This window comes from Lycorma delicatula, chromosome 1, assembly GCF_047948215.1.
Source record: "Lycorma delicatula isolate Av1 chromosome 1, ASM4794821v1, whole genome shotgun sequence".
Lineage (NCBI taxonomy): Eukaryota > Metazoa > Arthropoda > Insecta > Hemiptera > Fulgoridae > Lycorma > Lycorma delicatula.
Genome location: NC_134455.1, coordinates 194,847,362 through 194,871,574, shown reverse-complemented (window position 1 = coordinate 194,871,574; position 24,213 = coordinate 194,847,362). Strand labels below are relative to the sequence as shown.

The 24,213-nt window shown below is 29.4% G+C and overlaps 1 protein-coding gene across 2 annotated transcripts in view; it reads left to right on the top strand.

Annotated features, from left to right (window-relative positions):
• The window catches only part of LOC142318240 (protein gooseberry-like), a 128,784-nt gene that overhangs the window by 32,988 nt on the left and 71,583 nt on the right, over window positions 1–24,213 (top strand). Inside the window, exon 3 of one of the 2 annotated variants that reach the window (XM_075354803.1) lies at window positions 1,848–1,965. In XM_075354803.1, the coding sequence (XP_075210918.1) occupies window positions 1,848–1,965 (118 nt within the window). Of the gene's footprint in view, window positions 1–1,844; window positions 1,966–24,213 lie in introns of both variants that reach the window. The other variant, XM_075354802.1, reaches the window with a different exon arrangement.

Here is a 24,213-nt window from a genome sequence, read left to right as displayed (position 1 = left end):
TTTCTCATGAAATATCGTATGAAAATAATTGAAATTTGGTACACGTATGTAACTTCGATGAGTAAAAATAAATATTTTTACTTTTTTTTTAGTCTTAAAAAAAACACAAAAAAAATTACAAAAATATATTTGATTACATATAAAAAATTATTTTTTTAAAAAGCTTTTATTTAACTAATATTAATATTAACATTAATAAAAAAGGCAAACAAATTAGAAAAACCCTCTAAAAACCAAAAAAATAAGAATTAAATCAAATTGAGAATTTTAAACAAAAAAAATATAATATATTAACAAATATAAAAATGCACTGAAAAGTAAAAAATAAATCATATATATATCTAATAAATAACCAATAAATAAATTATTAAATTTTAAAATTAAAAATAATGAAAATAATTGGTTAAATAAAAGGGTGGCGCAGTTTTTATAACAATGTTTTCGAATAAGTATTTATAGACATTTGCTGTATTTTAAAATATATTTTTTGTTTAATGAGGTTGTTTAGTATATGTATATATTTTATTTATCTGTAATAAAATAACTCATGTTTTAATTCTTTGATGGTAATCTGAAAAATTATTAATTATCATTATTATAATTGTAATCGTAGTTATGAATTCATTAAATTAAAATTCATAATTAATTAAATTGAAACTTTTAGAGGAAAGAGTGCGTTCAATTTGGCTTAGATTGCAAGCAGAATTCGAAAATGAACTTCTATGTGAGAACATGTACAAAGAAAGCAAGTGGGTGCATTTCCCCAGATTGTTAATTGTAGCTAGTCAGTCTCAACTGGAGAGGTTCCAGCAGACCTTTCCGTCTCCTCGCGTCGTTATTGAAAATGAAAATGAAAATTAATTGTTGTAAAAATAAATGTTGTGTTGTTTTAAATAAATTATAAAAACTATAAAATTCCGACACTGTAGTGCTGTATTGTCATCGAAGTTGCATACGTGAACCAAATTTCATTGATTTTCATACGATAGATCAAAAGTATAGCAGTTGCAAGATTTGATTATTCCTAAAGCGAGTTAAATAACAGCTTTTAAAAAATGACAAATATTTTTTTGGAAAAAATGTGTGAATCGTATTTGCTCGTAAAAAAAAAATGAAAAATATTTTTTCATGTCTTTAATTCCTTTTTTGTTTTTGATTCGTACGATATTCCGGAAGTTAATATGCGCACAGCTTTTTTGATTCAAGGTCTATAAACAACTGCTTCCCTTGTAAAGTTAAAGAGTTTACCCTTACCTTCTTATGATCAATGCATCGCCAGGAACCCAAATAGCACCCAATAACATAATGTTGGTAGGGAACAGATTGGAGAAGCGATTAGAATTAAAATATAACAGATTCGGCTGAGCCTCGAACCTCATATAAGATAGGCTAGAACTCAAAAATCTGCAACATTCCGACATAGTAAATTTTTACTAACCTTCTCCGTAATTTAACTTTAAATAACATATAATAAGCATGTTACAAATACAATAATTCCTTAACTTGTATTTTCCACCTTCTTTCTCTTTCATCAACATCACTTTTCTTTTTTATTTTGAACAGTATGTCGGTCAGCAATTGTCTTTTGTTCGTAGATTAGAAAACCTTTGATCAGAAAAAAATGTATAAAATTCTTGATACTGAATTTTTTTTCAACATAAAAAGAGTGTTGTGTTTAAGGTTTTCCTATAAATACCTTTTAGTAACATTTTTTGTCGTTCCCATACTTGGTGACCTGGCTTAATATAGCAGTATAATATTGTTATCAAGAAATGAGTCTTCTTTGTTCTAATTTTTATTAACTGTTATGAAATATATGGACAAGTTTATTTCTCTTTCCCCAGCAGGACGGGATCTGTGATAAGAATTCAGCACCATCTGTTAGTTCCATCAGTCGACTTCTGCGTGGTTCACGGCGAGATGATTGCGATCCTAGAAAGAATCATTCCATAGATGGAATACTAGGTATGTGTTGAAAAATTCAAACATTAAAATTGTATTAAAGTAATATTTTAATATTAAAGTTATTCTTCCGTCGATAATGGTTTAGGAAATACGCAGTATACATACAGTCTTATCTGATACCTACCTGTTAGGTGTTATTGAGAAAAAAGTTTTTGAAAATTTCAAGAAATACCAATATGAACCGGTCAAAAAATTCGAGTGTGTGTTTTATACATCGGTCACCGTATCGTTACACACGGATCACTATCGAACTATATATCTCGTAAAATTTGGCCTACCGTTCTAACTTAATTCAACGTTTCTATTTCCAAAATCATAAATTACTCGAGGGTAATCGTCTATTATTACTATTTACCTAGAACTAAGTATTTGTTTTCCGTAAATAAATATAATAATTCTCTTCGTTAAGTTGGAATTATTATTGTTGATTTATGTTGAGAAATTAATTTTAAGAAAATTCTGTGTTAATGCTATAGACGAATTAAAAAATCTTTTCTAATTGGTGCTGCTTTACAAATTGTAAATAAAAGGGTCGAATTAGGTAGGTGTATAAAACTTAAGTTTTTGTCATATTTAATGAAAAATATGCATCAAAGTTATTGTTACTGGCACGGTTCATTTTTTCCAGTTAGGTAAAATGTATCATATAATAGGTTCATTAAATAATAATATAAAATAATAACCGTTTCATAAATTTGGTTTAGTTTTGTTAAAAATTATAATTTCAGAAATTTAAACATTTTACCTACAGGTTTTACTGCCTTGTAAGGCACAATTCATATTTTTAATAGCGATATCATTTTATTTCTTTATAACATAATATTTTATTTTATTAAACGTGTGAGTTTTGCAGTAAAAATTTACCGTAAAACGCAGGTGGAATTCTAATTTATTATTTTTGTTCTTGCAACAATAATATTAAGTAAGAAAACCTATATGGTACCGGTATTAAGAAATGCGGTAATACCTTATTAAATTTTCATAATTCTATTAATATTGCTATAGCCCTGGAAGGAGTTATAAAAATATTAACTTTCTGAACTCACAGGTCGCACTAAAATAGTTAAAACTAATTCCCTTTCTGTTGATGTATAGTGACAGTTTATATCGTAAATTTAATAAAGCTTTGAACATAAAAACTGTAATATTTATTAGTTTCTTAGTAAAGCAAGAAATGAATATTATTCTTTATTTTTTTTATTGCACACGAGTTTGACAGTGCAATTACTTTTGCTTTCATTGTTTTTAATGAAATAGTTTTATCTTTTTATTTGAATTAAAGCAATTTTTATACATCTCATACAATAGGTACACATTAACGGCACCATAATTAAATTCGTTCATACAAAGATTCACATTTTGTAACATTTTATTTGAAATTTTCCCTCAAATGTATTCCGTTTTAGGAATTTATTTGGCATCGTCATGAAGTCACATCAATTTAGTTATTATAATTATTTTTTTATAATCGAAAAATTCCTTTTCTTAGATTATTTTTGTAGATTACATTTTACGATCAGTGAGTTTGAGTCTTGTTTGAAGGATTACCTTATCAGGAAACACATTTTTTAATATAATTAAGGAATTTTTATGGTGTAGTTAAATATCCGTATTTTTAAATTTTCAGCATTAATCTATCGAATTCTGTGATTTATTTTTTAATTTTAGTACGCTCAAAATCGTTTATCAAATAAGCCTAGGGGACATTTTTTTCTGTTAGCCGAGATGAAAATGTAATAAACATTTAAAAATGTTTTAATCGCAATTACTTAGAGAAGTGTATTTATTAATTTAAAAATACGAGAAAAATTTGTGGGTATAAGTAACATTTCTTAACGAAAATAATAAAAGCGAAATAAAAAATGTATCGTTATTTAAATAAATGCTATTAATTCCTTAGGACGGAAAGTTTTATGCAGCTTAAGCATAACGTATTATGACTGCTACAGCTGACTATATGTTATACTAAACACTTATCTTACTTGCCGGTTAGCTCGCTTATACCGGGGAGGTATAGCGCGGTATGTGTTGCATCACGGAAACCGGGTTATCAATTTAACTAATAGACACACCGGACATTTATTTAGTTACTCGTTTAGATCATTTGTAAAGCCAGTCGGCAGACTGATTTGTATTTAACCTGACAAATTACTCGCTGTGGCGGTACTGGTTCGCTCTCCATTTGAAACACAAAGCACGGCTGTATTCTAATATAACCAGACACGATTTCAATAATAATTTTACATTATCCTACACTTGATAATGTTGGCGTAAAAGGCACTCGTGAATTCATAAAACGTACCCGTGCTACCGTTTACAAACTAAAAAAAAAAAACTAAGGAATAAAGTATTACGGGTAAAAATAAATTTAGCTGAAATAACTTGATTATATTTTATGATTGGTACCTTGTCGAATATAACGGCTGAAAATTTTAAACCTTAAAATACATATTGATTAAGTACTGCTGTAAACACGAACAGTATAGTAGGTTAATTTGGAAAATTGGAAGTTAACAACGGAAATAGCTTTGCTTCATTACTCACGTTATCTTATAATTTTCTTATCTAATCACTAATAGAATTAAAGAATTGTAGTAGATTTTTTAGTATTCATTTTTTTAAATTTTCTTTTTCAAAAGACTTTGCACTTTCCTTCTTAGACACGGAGTTGGAAAGCTATTTTCCAACATTCCTTATCTTCTGAGGCGTCGTCATACAATATTCCCAGTGTACCTCCCAACGACTACACATTAGATAACTCTTAATGAATTACTCTATCTTTAAGCCTAAAGCGCATTCAAACATGCTAGTATACTCTGTCAAGAATCAGGAAGCTACAAGAATTTAAGAAGTAAGAACTGAATAACCGTGTGTTTGCACCAGCACTAACAAAACCATCTTGTGAATCGACTGTTAATGCTCCATTTTTGTTTGCTGCCAGCGTTTTTACCCCCACTATTTAATTATTGATGGAGGTTACTATTAAGCCCTATAGTAGTACGACACAACAGAACACCTCGTATTCGCATGCTAATTACTTAGTTTTTCCTCTGTTATTTAAGTGTTTGTAGGTCGCAACCAATTATTTAAAATTAAAAAATGTAAATGGAATGAAATCATATGTAGAAGTTTGTCGCAATATACATTAAAAAAGAATGCTCTTGGAATACTAGATTTACAGATTGCAGGAATAAGAAAGTCAAAGATAATGGGAAGAACTTCCATTCCAGGATTTTTGCTACAGATTTAAAAAATAAAATAATATACTATTGTTTTACTGGTTAAAAATGATTGAAAAATAAAAAAAGGGAATAATGATAGAGCTGAAGAAGTAGGTTGTACAATAGTACTTTGTATATTCTCTACGCGAACCGTTCTATACTCCTAATATCATCTGAAAAATAAGAATAAATTTTGGTTTTTATAGGTATCGTATACCGCATAAATGAATCACGGCGTCGAATTTTGGCACTTGTTATAAAAAGAAGTTTCAAAAATTGGGCATTTTCCCTCGTAACCGATTTTCGTAGCCGGATAGGAGTTCAAATTTTAGTTCTTTTAATATGTTAATCGATGTTCCAGAGAATCTTTTTTGTTAATCCTTATCCAAATTTTAATCTTTTTCCTGTTTTCTTCAGTTCTTCCTTCAAGATATCAGTCGCTTCATCGTATTTAATTCTCAACGAATATAAAGAAAATCGTCTATTTCTGGTATTGTACAATACATTCCTCAACGGAATGAAATAACATATAAACGTAGCAACTAAGCTAGTATTTCTGAACAAACTAAACATCCCAGTGGATTATCGGTGATAATACTCGACCGCGTCCGGTATTATGTGTAAACCCTGCTTTACGTTATCGCTATGTCGTACTTTTATTACTATAAAGCATCCTGTCTTTTTCCTTACATTATTATATGTGTTTTAATAATTCATTAAATTATGAACAAGTAGTAGGCTATTTACCGATGTAGAAATTTATGAAAAAAATAACACGTCAGTCCATAAGCGACAATTTAGTTAATACTACAAAGAAATATATTGTGTAAAAACAAATTACTAATTTTAATGATTAGGAATCAGATTTATTGTTAGAGAAGCTAAAGGCATAACATGATTATAGTTATCTACATTTAAATGTCAGAAAACAACGTTTAAGAAGTGAAATATTAAATATCTTATTGTGCTAGTGTCAAGAGACTTCTTATTCATCCTTAAAGATTTATCTACTTTACGGTTGAAAATTAGACTAGCGGTAGTATCAATCTGCTTACTGAACCAATATTAAAAAATTAATTTTTAAGTAAAATTTATTTAAGAGAAATTTGCTAATGTATGAAAAAATCTACATACAGATCATGATAAAAGCTATATATTTATCTGTACGAATGATATTTCAAAAATCATGAAACCTGAATTACTTCCTAATAACCACCAGATTTTGGACTCATGTAAGCAAAAATAAAAAGTGATATTTTTTCAGCAAGCATTTAGTAATTTGCATTATTAGTAATTAACTTCATTCGTACATTAATTCAAATTTTTGTTTGGGAAAAATTAATTTCATTAACACATCAAGATAACGTCAAAACAAGGAAGTAAAAACAAATGTGTAATTTATGAATTTTACAAACATTTAAACAATTAACAAGTATTTTATTATTTTATACATTTATGAATTCACCGATTAAAAGCAGAATAATTCTTAACTAAATAAAATTAATATACTATTTTTTGCTTAATCCAATTATATGGGCATCGACGTCTATGGTCATTAGTCTTGCTCACATTCTTTACAAAGAGAATAAAATCACCAGCAGGGTCGTCAGATGTAAGAATGTCAACAAAAAAAACTTTTAGAAAAATAATTCAAATATTCAAAATATATATAAAATATTTAACATTTTAATTATTTTATTAGTTTATTATTATTTTATACTTACCTTAAATTAGTACATTTAGCAAATTTTTACGGTTTTTGATTGTTTATTTAGGCTGCCGATATTGAATTGCCAAAAGTTAAAAAATTTGCCTTCTAGAAAGAGAAATATCCTTTTTTGCTATTCAAAGCCTGCTAAAATAATGAGAGTATCTGGATGCTGTGAAACAGCTAAAGCACGTGATTCTCAGTTAGCTGCTGACCGATAATGCGACACCCAGACTTGAGCTGCAATAAATTTGCAACGCCAGTTGCAGTTAAATTCCTCACGAGTTCATACTGATCTCATTGTGTAGTTACCATGGTCACAATAAGGATAGAAGCGGCTTTACCTTTAATGTACAGACGCCGATCATAGACATATCAGAGCCCCTACGTTAAGAACGAGGGAAACGTTGGAGGAAAGAGAGCATTCAGACTTCAATTGTTATTTATAAATATTATTCTCACAACCATTAGGACAAAAATTACTGCGGGGGTCCAGACGCCCGTCTAGCATATCTTGTTACCACATATATGCCTAATTTAATATCGGCGGCCGAACACAAAATGCGAACTGGCTCACAATATACTGACGCACTGATACAGCATCACTACCGCCGCGCAGATGATCGCGCAGTTCTCCCACTGTAGCGGCGCTGCAGCCCCACCACTCTCAGGCTCCAGTAAAAGAGCGTGCACGAGAGTAAATTAGCAATTCATCGTCGACCACCACCTGGAGAAGACCAAGAAGATAGAAGAAGACAGTAGAAGTGCCCTGGCTGGCTCAACGTGGAACCTCCCGGCGATGCCAACATCCCCGCCGAAGCAGCAGGTCTGGCCGGCCCGCCGACGGAACCGCTGGACGCGGAAGATACCTTCCCGCTCCAGCTCTAGCTCGCTGGGCTTCGATCGTCCTGGCCAGCGGACTCAGCAGCGGAGCCGGCCCAGCGTGGTATCACTCGGGGAGAACCGCGTCGGCGAAGGACGGCCGACGCCGACCCGACACTACGGGGCTCTGGGAGCCACCACTGCCATGCTGTATTGGGAACCTAACTGCCGCTGAGGGAAAGCCCGGTTGGACTTCAATGGACGAGCTGCAACTTCCCGAATTCGTCGGAGTCCATCTTCCGGACCCAACAGCTCTTCTCAGAGCTAACGCCAAAAAAACGGCCTTTTTCAGGGCCACCACAAGGTTATGAATTACGTGCTGTCAAAACCATTTGGCGACTGTATATATATATTAATATATATATTTATTAATTTTATATATTAAACAATTATAATTGAATTACTTGAGCTGTAATGAAATAGTATCACCGCAGGAAAATACTGCTTGATAACAATAGTACTAAATTATAATGAAAAATGTGATGGAATTCGTTAATTTTTTTGATACGAATATTTTCATAATCTAATAAAAATTATAAGTAGTATTTTAGAAATTCAAAGTAAAAAATACATAATTTTTATTAGATTTTAAGAATATTTTATTACAAAATTAACAAAAATTCCATTGCATTTTTCGTTCTAATTTTATCAAGTAAATTTCCCCTACAGTGATATTGTTTTTATTGCAGCTCGAGGAATTCAATTATAATTTTTTAATACTATTGTTTAGTAGCTTCTGTAACTTGTATTATTTCTATTAGGTAAAATACCAGAAATTAAATCGAGAAGAATTAATTGTTTGCTTGCTAATATTCAGTGGGTAATTAAATATGGTTATTAGATTTTGTTATTAGGATTTATTTTATGAGTTTACATAATCTACTTGTAATAATTATAATCATAATAATAATTGTTATTATAAGGATGCAAAAACAAGTATTCTGTATGTTCTATATGTAAGACGGCAAGTACTGGGTGGTAAGAAAGGAGAAGGGTAATGGTTGAACAAATGCCACAGTATTAATTAGAGACATATACGTACAATTACTACCAGTGGTTGTAATGCATTTTATATCATACGCCAGTCGTGCCGGCTACTGACTTACTGCATTGTATAAGCCAATTTCTTGGAACATTCAATTTGAACAGCGGCTGTTGAAGCAGCGGTGTTGCGGTGATTCAAAGAAACAATCTATAGAGAAAGTAGCCATTAGATTCTAGCAGCAGTAATGTCCCTTCTTCACGCAAACACAACACTCTTTCGCTGTTGATTTCAACAACATAACTAAACTTACAGCTTATAACTTTATATTCACACACACACACACACACATATATATATATATATATATATATATATATATATATATATATATATATATATGGCTATATCTAACTTGACCATTAGGCATAAAATCTTTATTCATTTTTAATTTATTTAATATAGACAATAAAAATAATAAACCGTACAAATATAATAAATAAGTATGTTCATAAATCATAGTAGATGGTAATTAAATATTAATACGCTACACATAAGAATTGGCTTATGAGACCTCTTAACAAGTATGGAAGCTTCATTTCTTACAATTTAAAAACAATGGTTTAAAATACATGTATACTTTTCTGGTTTTCAATTTTATTTTTGATTACGCGCTCAGAATTTTTGCTAATTATTTCTATGCAGAAATTTATTAGTGGCAACAAAACGTTATTACATTTTAAAAAACATATCACTTTTTTAATTTAAATCCTATTCACGTAGAAAGCTGTAAATAAAAATTTTAAATAAAGTTCCGATGAATGCTTCATTTCAAACCTGCCACATCGCTTTATTTTTCATATGCAATAATATTTTAAATAGGTATGTTAAAATATCATCTAGAAACTTTACTAAAATTTATATTTTATTTGAATTATTTTTCAAAAAGTGTTTTTTGACATCCTTACATCTGACGACCCTGCTGGTGATTTTATTCTCTTTGTAAAGAATATGACGAAGACTAATGACCTTAGACGTCGATGCCCGTATAATTGGATTAATCAAAAAATAATTATATTAATTTTATTCAGTTAAGAATTATTCTGTTTGTTATCGGAGAATTCAGAAATATATAAAATAATAAAATACTTGTTAATTGCTTAAATGTTTGTAAAATTCTTAAATTACACATTTGTTTTTACGTCCTTGTTTTGACGTTATCTTGATATGTTAATGAAATTAAATTTGCTAAACAAAAATTTTAATTAATATACGGATGAAGTTAATTACTAATAATACAAATTACTAAATGCTTACTGAAAAAAATAAAACCTTTTAATTTAGCTTACATGAGTCCAAAATCTGGTGGTTATTAGGAAGTAATTTAGGTTTCATGAGTTTTGAAATATCATTCGTACAGATAAATATATAGCTTTTATCGTGATCTGTATGTAGATTTATTCAGACATTAGCAAATTTCTCTTAAAAACATTTTATTAAAAATTCATCTATTAATATTGGTTCAGTAAGCAGATTGATACTACCGCTAGTCTAATTTTCAACCGTAAAGTAGATAAATCCTTAAGGAAGAATAAGAAGTCTCTTGACACTAACACAATAAGATATTTAATATTTCACTTCTTAAACGTTGTTTTCTGACATTTAAACGTATATAACTATAATCATGTTATGCCTTTAGCTTCTGTAACAATAAATCTGATTCCTAATCATTCAAATTAGTAATTTTTTTTACACAATATATCTCTTTGCAGTATTATCTAAAATGTGGCTTATGTGCTGACGTCTTATTTTTTTCATAAATTTCTACATCGGTAAATTTATAATTTTTTATATATAAAATTAAATACTTGTTTATAATTTAATAAATTATAAATATTTTCCATTATTTAGATAAACATAAACTTATCATTATTATTCCACCGGGTAATAAAAACTTAGTTAAATGAAAATGTCTACTAAATAAAAAAAAAAAATCGTATTTAACCTCAACTAGCAAAGTCAATCGCTACCACAATAACAGATATTTACAATCTCAGACAGATTAAATGTATCAAACACTTTTGATAATTAAAATAATTATTTCTCCCCATCCCTAAAAAAAACGACAATAACCACTTAATAAGAAATAAATCAACGGTAAATTGAAGAAAGGTATATCACAATAGGCACAAACAACTAAAGTTTCATGTATTTAAATCGATGTATATTAAAATTTGAAAACGATATCAATAACAATTGTTAAACGTGTAGTTAGATTGAGGCATTCCTTCTGGTACACTAGATACACAAAAGGAACTGTTAATCGTATAGAAACCACAATCACTGCTTTAACGAGTTATGAAAACATGTCAGGTGTATTAAAACTTCATAATATCTGTCGCTACCGTAACATACCACGTTTTGATGAACTACGATGAAATGAATGACTGTGAACAAGTACATGATGAAGTTATATTAAGTTTTTTATGTAATTTTTATTCGAAAAATATACCTAACATTAAAAGGTAGCATATGGGTCGGTGGGGAAAGGAAACCCCGTGCTACCTGATAATTCTTGGCAAGACTAAATCTTCAAATGTGCCTAATTTTTACATAATTAATCATAGTAGTATCGGATAGATCAGATTAGTTTTCAGGTTAATATAGATGGTCATAAATGCTCTCATATATTAGTGACATGACCTTATACATCTATACAATAGTAGCTGTAGAATGTGCCGTTCATTCATTTTATATTTAGTATAAGATAAATAAAGCGATACGTTTGAATAAATTGGACAATTCAATGGAAAAACGTTACCTTTGTTTCTATGTCAAAATGAGGATAAAGTATCATACTTATTTCCATTAAAATATACGTTATTTGCATATACAGACTTATTTATTTAAAACTGAAATCTGAAAATAATTATAACCTTTTATCAATAAGTAACAATAAGATACTTAAAAAAACATTTTAGTCTACGTATGTCTTAAAACCTTTAACAAATTTCCTATAATATTTATCCAAATAATTGTGGATCACGGAGTTCGTTAGAACTTCGTCGATAAGAGGCGACGAAGCCAACGAAATAGGTTTACAGTTCTAAACGTGACCTAACCTAACAGTGAAATGAAATCGGGGAAAAAAGCGTGAAAACATTATATTTCAGTTCAATTAGATTAGTAATAAGAATACTTTCAGAAAATACCTTGAATTTTGTTAGACAACGTTTTATTTTTCCATTTGATGAACTGCGGGTCTTGAATATGTAATTTTATTCATGTTTTACGGTGACTTTATTAATCGCGCTACTAGATAGCAGTGCATGATAGCACTAGGTAGCGTACAAAAACTTGATAATGTACTTGAAATACAATTTAAAAGAAAATATACTACAGCTTGTTTTAATTAGTAAATGTTCTTATGTAAATGAAATAACTGAAGATGAAATCATTTTTTTTTAATCCCCGTCACTTCTTTTATAACGGACGGGGATCCCCGTCCGTTATAAAAGTATCAGTATACAAGAGATTGTATTAGTTTTTTTTTAAAAAAATAATAAATAAAACAAAAATAAATTCAATTGGTAAAATCGAATTTAACGATAAAATCAACATTGACAAAATAATAAGTTACATTTACAAAGTAATAAGTGCAATATTACATCACGGATGTTCGATTCGTGAAGGCCATTATACTAGTTTTATTAAAAAAGGAAAAATATGGTAGCAAGTAAATGATGTGATTATCAACAAAACATTGGCCGTGAAATTCAATTTGTTTTTTCTAGAAAGGCAATAAATTTTAATAATAAATCCGTAAGATAATAATCAGTAATTCATAAAAAAAAAAAAGAATAATCTAACAAAACGCACTGATATCCCAAAAAATTACAGTGAAATTGTAAACCGTACTGAAAGAGTCTCGCAGATATCATTTCTTCCGCTCAAAAAACCAAAAGTTTCTATAATATAAATAAATCTGTTTTTAACAAAACGATACTGATATCAAAAAAATAAGAACTACATTTTCATTATAAAAATCTGTTATTAATTTAGAATTTTGTTTAAAAAAAGTACATGTTAAATATTGTAATAAACAATAGATATACAATAACAGATAGTAAACAATATTTAAGCGTTCCATATAATAAGCAAAAAATAGAAAAAATTGTTACAAAACTCTTATCGGCCCGATTTCATTTATACATATGTAATACATATCAGATTTACAGAAATAATACAATTCTTATGGTTATTCGTCGTTTAATAAATGAAATCGGGCCGGTAAGAGTTTTTTTAACATTTTTTTCTATTTTTTGCTTATTATATGGAACTTTAAACATGTTCATTATCTGTTATTGTCCATTACATATATTTGACATGTAATTTTTTTTTTAACAAAATTCTAAATTAATAACAGATTTTGATAATAGAAATGTAATGTCTTCCCTTTTTTGATATCACTATCATTTTATTAAAAACAAATTTATGTACATTACAGAAATTTTTGTTTTTGAGCGGAAGAAATGATATATGCGAGACTCTTACCGTCCGGTTTACAATTTCATTGTAATGTTTTTGGATATTCTTTACATTTTAATACAATATTGCCTGCCGCTAGTATTAAACAAAAACAAATTTATTATTGATTTAGATTTTTATTTTGTATTTTTTTCTGAAATTAAAGCGACTGATTTCACGATTTATTTTATAAATGGCATTTTAGAAAAATTAAAAAAGTAGCATTTATCTGAATCGACAATAGTAAAAAAATCTAACGATCAATTGCTCTGTAGAGTCTTTTAAATCAAAGTAGAGAGCAAATTTAAAATGTTTTAGAGAAAATTCACAAATAAGACTTTTAACATAAAATTTTACCCTTTTAACATAAAATCTACTGCGCACTAATCACAAGAAAAATTTACAGGTTAATTTTCTGCTTTACAGTGTAAGAGACACGCATAAAATATTTCTTGTAACAGCGATATTCCCTATGGTACAAGAGTCACCGGTTAGAATTGATATCTGTGAGAGTAATGATGATTAATACACAGCCAGTCCCTGTGATGAGTAGAATGACGGTATCACTTCATTATCGCTGTGCTGTAGGTAGGTCTGAATATTACGTACAATTCGATAGGCTTGGTATGCTATACTGTTCAACCGTACATTTTTTCTAAATGAAGAAGGTAATGGGGAAATCACTTCATTCCTCACTTTCATTGGTAAGCCTGGCATAGGGGTCTTGATAATATTTATGTCATTCTGTTGGGTTGCTTACAACCATTAATTTTATGGTTTTTAACACATATATATGTGATTTAAATATTAAATTAATTTAATTTTTTTTTATATTTACGTGGTCAGATATTTTAAAATTATTAAAAGTTACCTGGTTGTTGCAGATGATGGAAGAGAAATATAAATTATCTCTGATCGGTGGAACAACTAAAACGAATTTTCCTTAGTAACTACTTCTTGTGCACGAATCTTTGAAAAATTATAAAAATTAGAATATTTTTTTTTGTAAATAGTATAAATCCTTTTAACAGTATTAATCCCCGTACAAAAAAGATAAATAAATAGGCAAAATCATTTAAAATGATTTTTTTAATATATTATTTACTATTATTTAAAGCGCGATCCGAGAGACAAAGTAGCAATGAATAAGCATTTAGTATGATTGCAGAAGTCGACTATTACAACCGTAATAAAAAGAACAAAAGAAGGAATGTTTATTTTTATAGAGCTTTGTTTATTTTCTTAAAGAAGCTCGGTAATAGAATTCTTCTTTGGAGGGATTTAAGTCTAATAAAGCATTAAAACAAAAAAAAAAAACAAAAAATGAAACTTTAAAATATGAATTTAATCGCTCAAATATGACGGTTGCGTTTTTCTTTTGGAATATGCAGAAATTGTATTAATAAAATAATGATAATTATAAATAATTCAACCTGAATTACATAAAATGAATGTTCTCTTAATGGTGCACGTTTAATTAACGTATTGTAGGATATGTATACAACGGAATTATTCATTACGTGTTCTGCTCCACCAGAATTAATAATTACGTTGTACCTATGAGTATGTTTAATTTTGTTAAAATTGAAAACTACGAGCTCCGTTTAAATAATTAGACATTCTATTTAACTCCAGGTGATCGACCTCAGAAGAATGGATGCCCACCTGAAGAAAACCGTAGGTAAATCGTGTAACCTCCTGCTGTTAAATACTGATCCTAGTTTATTGTTGTCACCTTTTTGTACTATTAGTACTTAATTTGAATGATAAAAATGGTTCATGGATTTTTCTCGCTTCCATATTCTTTCTGATAGGTATTATTAAATTTATTTTGTGGGTTAGTCTCTTTGATTATTTTGTACGATTAAACATATCATAAAGGATTGCGACAATAATTAATTTGTGTAATTGTAGACTAAGATATCGCCAAAAGGTTAAGTTTTTTAACCATAAAAAGCCAGATTAAGCTATTTATTCAAGATAATAGTTAAAAATAATTAATATTTATTTTTAATTATGTAAAAATTACTCTCGTTTGAAGAAAAGAATTAATAAAATGTTTCTATTTATTATATTATTAAAATTATTTCTGTATTTATCTATTATTAATTAGTAGAATTATAGCGCGTGCGATTTAATTAAAATAAAAAGAAACGTATTTATATAAATCTCAGTAGGCTGTATTACCTTTCATCGATGAATTTTCTAAGTAGACGAGCACAGTTAGTCCAAGTATTTTCTGAATGAAGAAATTCCCGGTAAGAGCACATTAAATTTCTAATCTTTTTATTTTTTATTCCACCATCTTTTGTATGTTATAGCAGAATTAATTTTTATAATATTAGTTATATTTAGTGTCTCATGACCCAGATTATAATGTTGACTTTTAAATGTTACTTTTTTCGAATTTGGAGAAAGTTCAGCTAAATCAGCCACCATAACTTTTACGATGAAATTATTCTTATTATGGGTATGCTATTCGTTGTTCATAGTTCAACCCTAGTGATGAGAACTTACAACCTAACAAACTTCCTTTGTTTTCGCAATAACCATCTAATATTTTTAACAATGAGAAATAATAATTTTACTATCTCCGAATTTTATAACAATTTTACGATATTTTTAAATAATGCAACTCAAGAAATGAAAATTCTTTAGAAGAAACGTGATCTAGTGCGGCACACATTCATCAGAACGAACACAGTTGTAAGATAGTAGTGGATCAGTAAACATATCATTGTGAGTGCTTTGTATGTCTGAATTATTGTGTGTTACATATTTACAACTTTATCTCTCTTTATTAGCCGTTAGTTACAAAATTCCTAGAGTTTGTTTAAATCATTCTAACAATTTTTGTTATGTATGTAGTGAAGTGATGCTCAAGTCCCAAAGGTGAAACTTTACTCTGTTAGTAAAAAAGCGTTATAAACTTTATTTTTGGAGTAAAATCGGGGACCAAACAAGGGCCTGGGCTCACATATCTTGTTTATCGTGTTCTAGGCTTCTCAATGCATGGAAAAATGACACATGCCACATGCCATTTGCTATCCCTATGATTTGAAGAGAACCCAAAGATCTTCTGACTGTTCTTTCTGCTTAAGAAACATTAAAGGGATTACGTCAAAATCAAAACATACACTGGTGTACCCTAACTTGCAATCTGCAATGAGACCAGTTCCACATTGCGAAGAACTGCTCATACGAAAGCCTCCAGAACATGTGACATTAGTGAAGAGATCTCAGAGTCTGAGGGAATTAAGGAAGAAAAAGAAACAGATTCTGGTGATATAAGTTTTGAACAAAGAAGTTCGTCTGAGCCTCATTTACTGACTCCAGCAAATCTTAACGATCTCATTTGAGATTTACAGTTATCCAAAAAACAGTCTGTGAAATGACTAGCCTTCCCGGCTAATAGAATGAAATCTTGTTCAAAAGAATAGAAAGATATGTATTTATTAAAATCGTCATCCTGAATTGAAAGACTATTTTTCTGAAGAAAATAGCTTATTGTTTTGTAATGACATTTCTTCTCTTACGGAAACAGTTTGTAATGAACATAACCTGACACAATGGAACTTATTCACTGATTCCTCTAAAGTTAGTTTAAAAGCTGTGCTTTTGCATAATGGCAATAAATTATCATCAGCAGTTGTGGCTCACTCTGATAGTATGAAAGAAATATATGAAAACTTTAAATTTATATTGGAAAAGCGTCAATATGAATTGAATATTTGTGGTGATTTGAAGGTAATTGCACTTATTCTTGGTCTGCAGCTTGGTTACACAAAGTACTGTTGTTTTTTTGTGTGAATGGGATAGTAGGCACATAAAAAACGATTTCATTCAAAAAGAAAAACGCAAATCACTCATTCCTGAACAAAAAAATGTGAAACATGACCGTCCTGTAATCCTAAAAATGTGTATCTACCTCTGTTTCATATCAAACTAGGATTGAGGAAGAATTTCATCAAGGCCATGGACAATACTCCTGGTTTCATGTATTTAAAACAGAAGTTTCCTAAAATTAGTGATGCAAAAATTAAAGAAGGAATATTTGTGGGTCCACAAATACGATCACTAGTGCATGATGTAAAGTTTGAGGAACTATTGAATCCACTGGAGAAAGCAGCTTGGCAAGAATTGAAAAATGTTATTCAGCGTATTTTGGGAAATCAAAAGGTGGAAAATTATCATGATACTGTCAACGATCTTAAAACATCTTATAAAAATTTGGGTTGTAATATGTCCATAAAAGTACATTTCCTACACTCCCACCTAGATTTCTTCCTGGAAAATCTTGCCACAATGAGCGAGCACAGCGAACACGTTTATCAGGAGATTTCAGCTATGGAAAAGAGGTATCAAGGCAAATGGAATCCTAATACGCTAGCCGATTATTATTGGACCATCAAGAGGGATGCTTCACAGACAAAATTTAGAAGAAAATCGTCATTTCTTACTTTCTAGATCAGTCAAATGTTTGAATATTTAAATATGCATAAAGTATTAAAATGTTTGAAATTATAAATGCCTGTTTCTCGAAAACCTTGCGGGATGAGAAAAAACCGATATCATATTTGAATTCAGAAAAAATACTATCAGAATCACATATTTTTCTTCCTAAGATAAAAAAAAAATTATTTTTTGTTCCCGAGTATAATTAATAATCGATGAACATTAGGGAAACAGAATTATGTTTGAAATCCGTATAGATAAGTTTTCCTTAAAAAGAAAAAAATCGTGCGTAGTTCTGCGCAAGAAGACTGACTTTTCGTTTTTTATTTTGTAAAATAAAATTGAGGATAACTGAAGAAAATGTTAACCAATCTTCATCAAATTTTCACATGCACAACCCAGATTCACTTGTACAGCATATACAAATTTCAATGAATTTAATCGAGTAGTTTTGGAGATTTTCGAGCCACAAGATTCTATTTATAGGCCTATAAAATAATAAATAAAATATACATGAAAACCACAATTTAAATGAATGGTATTTTCGTACAATTTATATCTCAAAACGTAAAGAAACGTAATTCTCACTCCCTACCATTCCTACTATGCGACCAAAAGTAATACGGTACTTTTCTTCAAAAAGTTGGTAAAAATTAAATATCATTTCCATTATTAAACAATCGTCATCATTAAACGCTGAGGAAAACGTATAAGTAATAAAGTGAATAAAAATATTAAATAAATTAATAAAAAATAGGAAATAATAGAATGTATTAATTGAGAAATAAAGAGTACTCATTAAACTCTAAAAATAATGTTTAAAATACTTGTTTTAATTATATGTATTGTAAACCCTTCCTCAGCGTTTAATTATAATTACATCTTAACAATCAAATTGGCATCTTAGTTTTAGATTTTAAGTAAACATTTTTAGCGAAATCTACCGTTTTAGAGTAGTTAGTTTATAAGTAACTGTAATGATATATTAGTTGGAAAAACGCCTGCATTATTACTATGATTCTACCATAAGGCTATCAATCCGCTAGACAAGAAGCTATTTCGAGAAACTGAAACATCAGATTTAAGATAATATAATTTTTTTTACGTTTGTAATACAAAAAACTTTATTAAACTACTAATAAATGATTAAAATGTATAAATAAAACTTGAAGATAATTTAATTATGAGAAATTTGATGTAAAATATGCCAATAAAAAAGAAATACAAGTTTAAGAAACTGTATTTTATTACTAACACTTACCGTATAAAAACATTTCAAATGTTATTTACTACAGAAAATAAAGTTAAAATACAACTGATAAAATGTTTAAAAAAAATTAAATAAATAAATAATTAATATATTTAATAAAGTTTACAGCAAATTTTCAAAAATCTGTTCTCCTCGAATACATTTGGTTGCACGTTTACGGATTGCTAGTGCTACTTTCTGCAATTCTGGACGACTTTGCTTAATCTGTGCGGTGACATCTGCAATACGAGCAACCAACTCTTCACGCGTATGATCCTGTACACAGTACTTTCCATCTAATCGCAGACGCAAAAATCTAACGGTATTAGATAAAGTGATTTTGATAACCAGGGTGTTGATCGCCTCGGCCAATCCATCGCTATTGAAATTGTTCGTTTAAGTGTGCTGATACGGCACGTGTGAAGTGGGAAGGCATATGATCGTGTTGAAAGTACATGCGATATCTTGATGCTAGTGAAATACCTTCTTCATATCAGCGGCAATTATTCCTTATGAAATTCCAAGTAAATGTTGGAATGCGGACGTCGTGGGATAATGAACGGTCCAATTTGCTGATCGTAAACTGGATCACACCACACATTGATGCTAAATCGGTGTTGACTTCTACCCAAGTATGTTCGTAGCAAAAGCTACTGATGCCATTCCGAATAAGGTGAGCCTCATCATTAGATAAAAAACCTAATCAAAGGGCGGTTCATATTCAACCAGTTGCAATATTGCAAACGAAGCGGAGGGTCTTTTGGTTGAAGATTTTGTACTTATTGATTATAGTAAGGGCACAGCTTATTGTTACGAAGTGTCCTCCACACCATAATCTTGGGAAACTCTGAACCTCCAGGAAAGGTGTCTTGGATTAACATCGGACTGCGTTGACTAGCCTCGATAATGGTTTCATCAATATCGGCATCATGATGGGCACAACGATCGCGGTGAGTACTAATGCTGGGATTCGTACCAGTTTCTCGTAGCGCATAGAATGTTTCACTAATTGTTTTAGGATTTGGAACTCTGCAGTTACGAAAACGTCTTTGATATTCTGCAGCAGCAGTTAAATGCATTTCTATCACAAATTCCCAAGATAAATACCATGTCGGCATATTCCTCAGTTGTAAATAACAAAGGCATTTCTGCAGTATAAAACCAATTAAAACACACACACACACACACACTCGTTGACCAGTTGATTTCTATATTACCAACTTAAGAAATAATAATTTTTCAAATTTTCAATTTGACAGTGTATTCGAGAAAGATAATAAACTTTATTGTCTGAATAACATTAGTATTGCATTTTTTATTTTATTAATTTTTACTTCATTGTACGTAGTAAAGGAAGGTACAGTAATCGCGAAAAAATTCGGTTTTCAGATTTCAATGGAAATATCAATTTTGACCATCCATGAATCCATTTTGACTAGTTTCGGTCTGACGTATGTACGTATGTATCTCGCATAACTCAAAAACGATTAGCCGTAAAATGTTGAAATTTTGGATTTAGGACTGCTGTAACATGAAGTTGTGCATCTCCTCTTTTTATCGCAAACGACTTTATCAAAAATTCCGAAAAAGCCCAAAATCCAAAAAAAAAATGCATTTTGGAAATTTCCTGTTTTTCTTCGGATATTACGAAAACTACTATGGTTCCGAAACCTATTTTATTCAATTTTTCAGGTCAAAAAGCATAAGAAACCATCAGGTTTATTATTTAATTTGGGTTCCTAGAATTTCAGTATGGTTTTATTTCACACTTTGCTCAGGAATCAGGGAGAAATCTTTTGCTAGCCTCAGTTAACTCGTTAACTGAGAGTTTCTGGACCCGTGTTTATATGAACTTCTTTCATTATGTTTGCTATATCTAAATATATGCCTATTTTTCTATAATATTTCAGTTAGATTTTATCGTCATCGAGTACTAATTTCAATAAATTAATGTGTTTAAAGTAATAAAAAACGCAATACTTTCTTCTAAAAGGCATATCTCTGGGCAATTTTTTTGTATGTTTTTTATTAATTTAAAACTAAGAGATTAAATTAATAAAAAGCATTATTTTCCACTTTGAAACTGATAGTAAACTTACCACAAATTAATACTTAATAATTGTTAATTTTCAGTTACAAAAAAAAACCGAATAAATAGAAGAATTTTTATTTAAATGTTATTTTTAAATTTAAATCAGTGAAATTATACAAAAACCTTTTATAACAGTCATGATTATTTATGTAATATTACCTTTCGAGATAGCCACTTATACAGTACGTATTAATTTTTTTTTGAAGAAATTACAAATGCAGATTTTTTATCTTGCAGAAGAGTAAATTATTATACATTTTATAATTTTGAATTACGTAATTATTTTTCTATAAAATATACTTATATAGCTATAGTATTTAACTACTGTGCGTGCAAAAGAAAAAAGAATTATAAGTTAAAATAGGTTAGCTAGATGCAACGAATGAAATGAATCGCTAGGCTTAATACATAGTCACTGTTAGCCGAGTAGGGACAGGTCACGCTGCGTGTGTGGTCCACCCCATTAGTCTTGCTCTCCTAAAGCTTCAAAGACTCTGCTCCTTATAGGCAATTTCTACAATTCTCCTACAGAAATACAATCGTACTGTGATTACAAATTTATGTAAAATAATCTTTAAACATTTAAAGTTTTGTAATCGTTAGCTTTTTTATGTAACTTACATAAGCACAGATATCGCCGATTATATTTAAATTAATATTTAAATATTAACAGAAATCACTCAAAGAGAGTGAATTAAAAAATATACGAGTACTTTGTGGTTTTATTATTTATTTACTCCAGAAACAACAAGCTTATTCCCAAAAACAATTTCATAACGATAAATGACTTTTTGTAGAGTATGAAAGTCTTGCTTGAGCGGGATTCTAATCCACAATCCCGAACAATTATTATTCCCAAAATATAATTACCTGGATAATTATTTATGCACATTAAGTACCATAACCGTAACGGTTGTTATGAGCCACAAGAAGAATAAGACCCCATGCCATGCTTATTAGATGCATTGATGAGCGAAGTAGCATGCAGATGCCTTCATCACTGATCCAGGAGTATACGAGTTATTCAGCTCAACAAGTGATACCTTCACTCTGTTATACCACAGGGACTGTCTGTATAAATAACATTCTTATTCTAAAAGAATTATATTATGTAACAAACTGTTGTATTATAATCATTCAATATTGAATAATATAATTATTATAATAATAGACAATATTGAAGATTACAGTAGTTAATCGCTGTAACAAACGGTATAATACAGCTCTGTGTAATGTAAAGAAAATACAGTTTGTTTTTATTTTTTATCGAATAGATTGTGAACTGTCTTGACGTCATATATTATTAAACTGTAATAATGGTGAATTATTCTCATATAAACAAAGTTAAAAAAATAAAAAATAATAATTTAATTGAAAATTCAAACCAGCCATCAAAGATATAATTTTGATTTCTTTTATTTTCAAATAATTTTTTTACATTTTCTCCATTTTAATATTACTTTTACAAAGTTATGGAAATCCTATCAGTCACAAGTAAAAATATAGTACGAAATATGCACACCAAGAAAAGAAGTATGAAATATAAACTACCTGATATCATCAACACTCGATTATCTTTCAGCTGGTTAATAATATAACTATCTTCAACTATTCAACTATTTTTCCCTACCTTTCAGCTATAACTAACGGTAATAAATGCCATGTTCGTAATTTCTATTACTGGAACTGAAATAAAAATAGGTTTATTTGAGGCTGTTATTTTCTTCAAGTAAGACGAGTGCTTTTTAATATTTTAAAGATTTATTTATAACTGCTTATTTATCTGCATCCTATTCAATAATGAGCTGCACCTGTTGACAGTATAATTTATTTTTATTCGACTATAAAATAATAAAAAATATTAGAGTTTTTGTAAGAGATTTGAAGAATATTAAATGAAAAACAAAAATGTTGACTCGCTTACGTGAATTTAAATTTTAGCTATTGGAAATATTTATAAAATGTATAATTAATTAGTGTTAAAGAAAATATAATGATATTTTTATCTAACTAAATCACAATGTAATAATCGAATATAAACATTAGGGCATTAAAATTAATTTGAACTTATCACTTATTACACTTCTTTATTACGCTTCATTTTATGTATTATTGGTCCACAAAAGCGAAGGGAAGTGATGAGAACAAAAAATATTTTGAAAATTATCTGATGTGGACACCACATTACTTCCTTTTACGCCTGTTAATTTACATATTAAATTAACGTTTTGAAAGTACATAAAATTTTAATTCACTAATAACTTCTGATTTTTTCTCATATTTTTTTGTTATTATTGAAATCAGTAGACAAAATTATTTACTGTACATTTTGTTTTACAATCACAGGCTAAAAAGTATTAAAAAATCAATTAATTAAATTAAAAAAAAAGTTAAAACAAGAATGGTCGAATTCGAACCGATGTGCCTTTCTCGTGTAAGATCAAAATATTTCATTAATTAAAACTTTATTTGGCCGTAACTCTGGAACCATAACCGTAAAATAAGTACCACTTATTATATCGTAGAAAAGCTCTCAATGAGGGCTTATTACTGGAGTTATGTAAAAGTTCAAAATTGAAATCTTTTGGATTTTAGGCTTTTTATCCACTTTAGGATTTTAGGCCACTTTTGGTCCAGTTGATTGCAATCAAAAGCGGAGATGCACAACTAGATGTTACAACAGTCCTAAATCCAAGATTTCAACATCCTACGGCTAATCGTTTTTGAGTTATGCGAGATCGTACATACATACGAACAAACTTCACGCTGAAACTAGTCAAAATGGATTCAGGGATGGTCAAAATGGATATTTCCGTTGAAATCTGAAAACCGAAATTTTTTTCGATTACAATACTTCCATTACTTCGTACGAGGAAGTAAAAATTGTAACGGGTAGATTATGTGTTATGTGGGTGATTATGTGTGGGTAGATTATGGTCAAAAAATTTACAGAGAAAATCTCTTTCTCTACAATATTTACAAAATACGGTAAAGCCTCTTTGCTATGAAAATAACTTCACCAGGTGTTTATATTAAAATTTTAATTATATAATAATAATATGAAGAGATAAGTTAGGAAAAAATAATTTTGTAAAGTGATGAATGTACGAACACAAAATTATGTTTTATGTA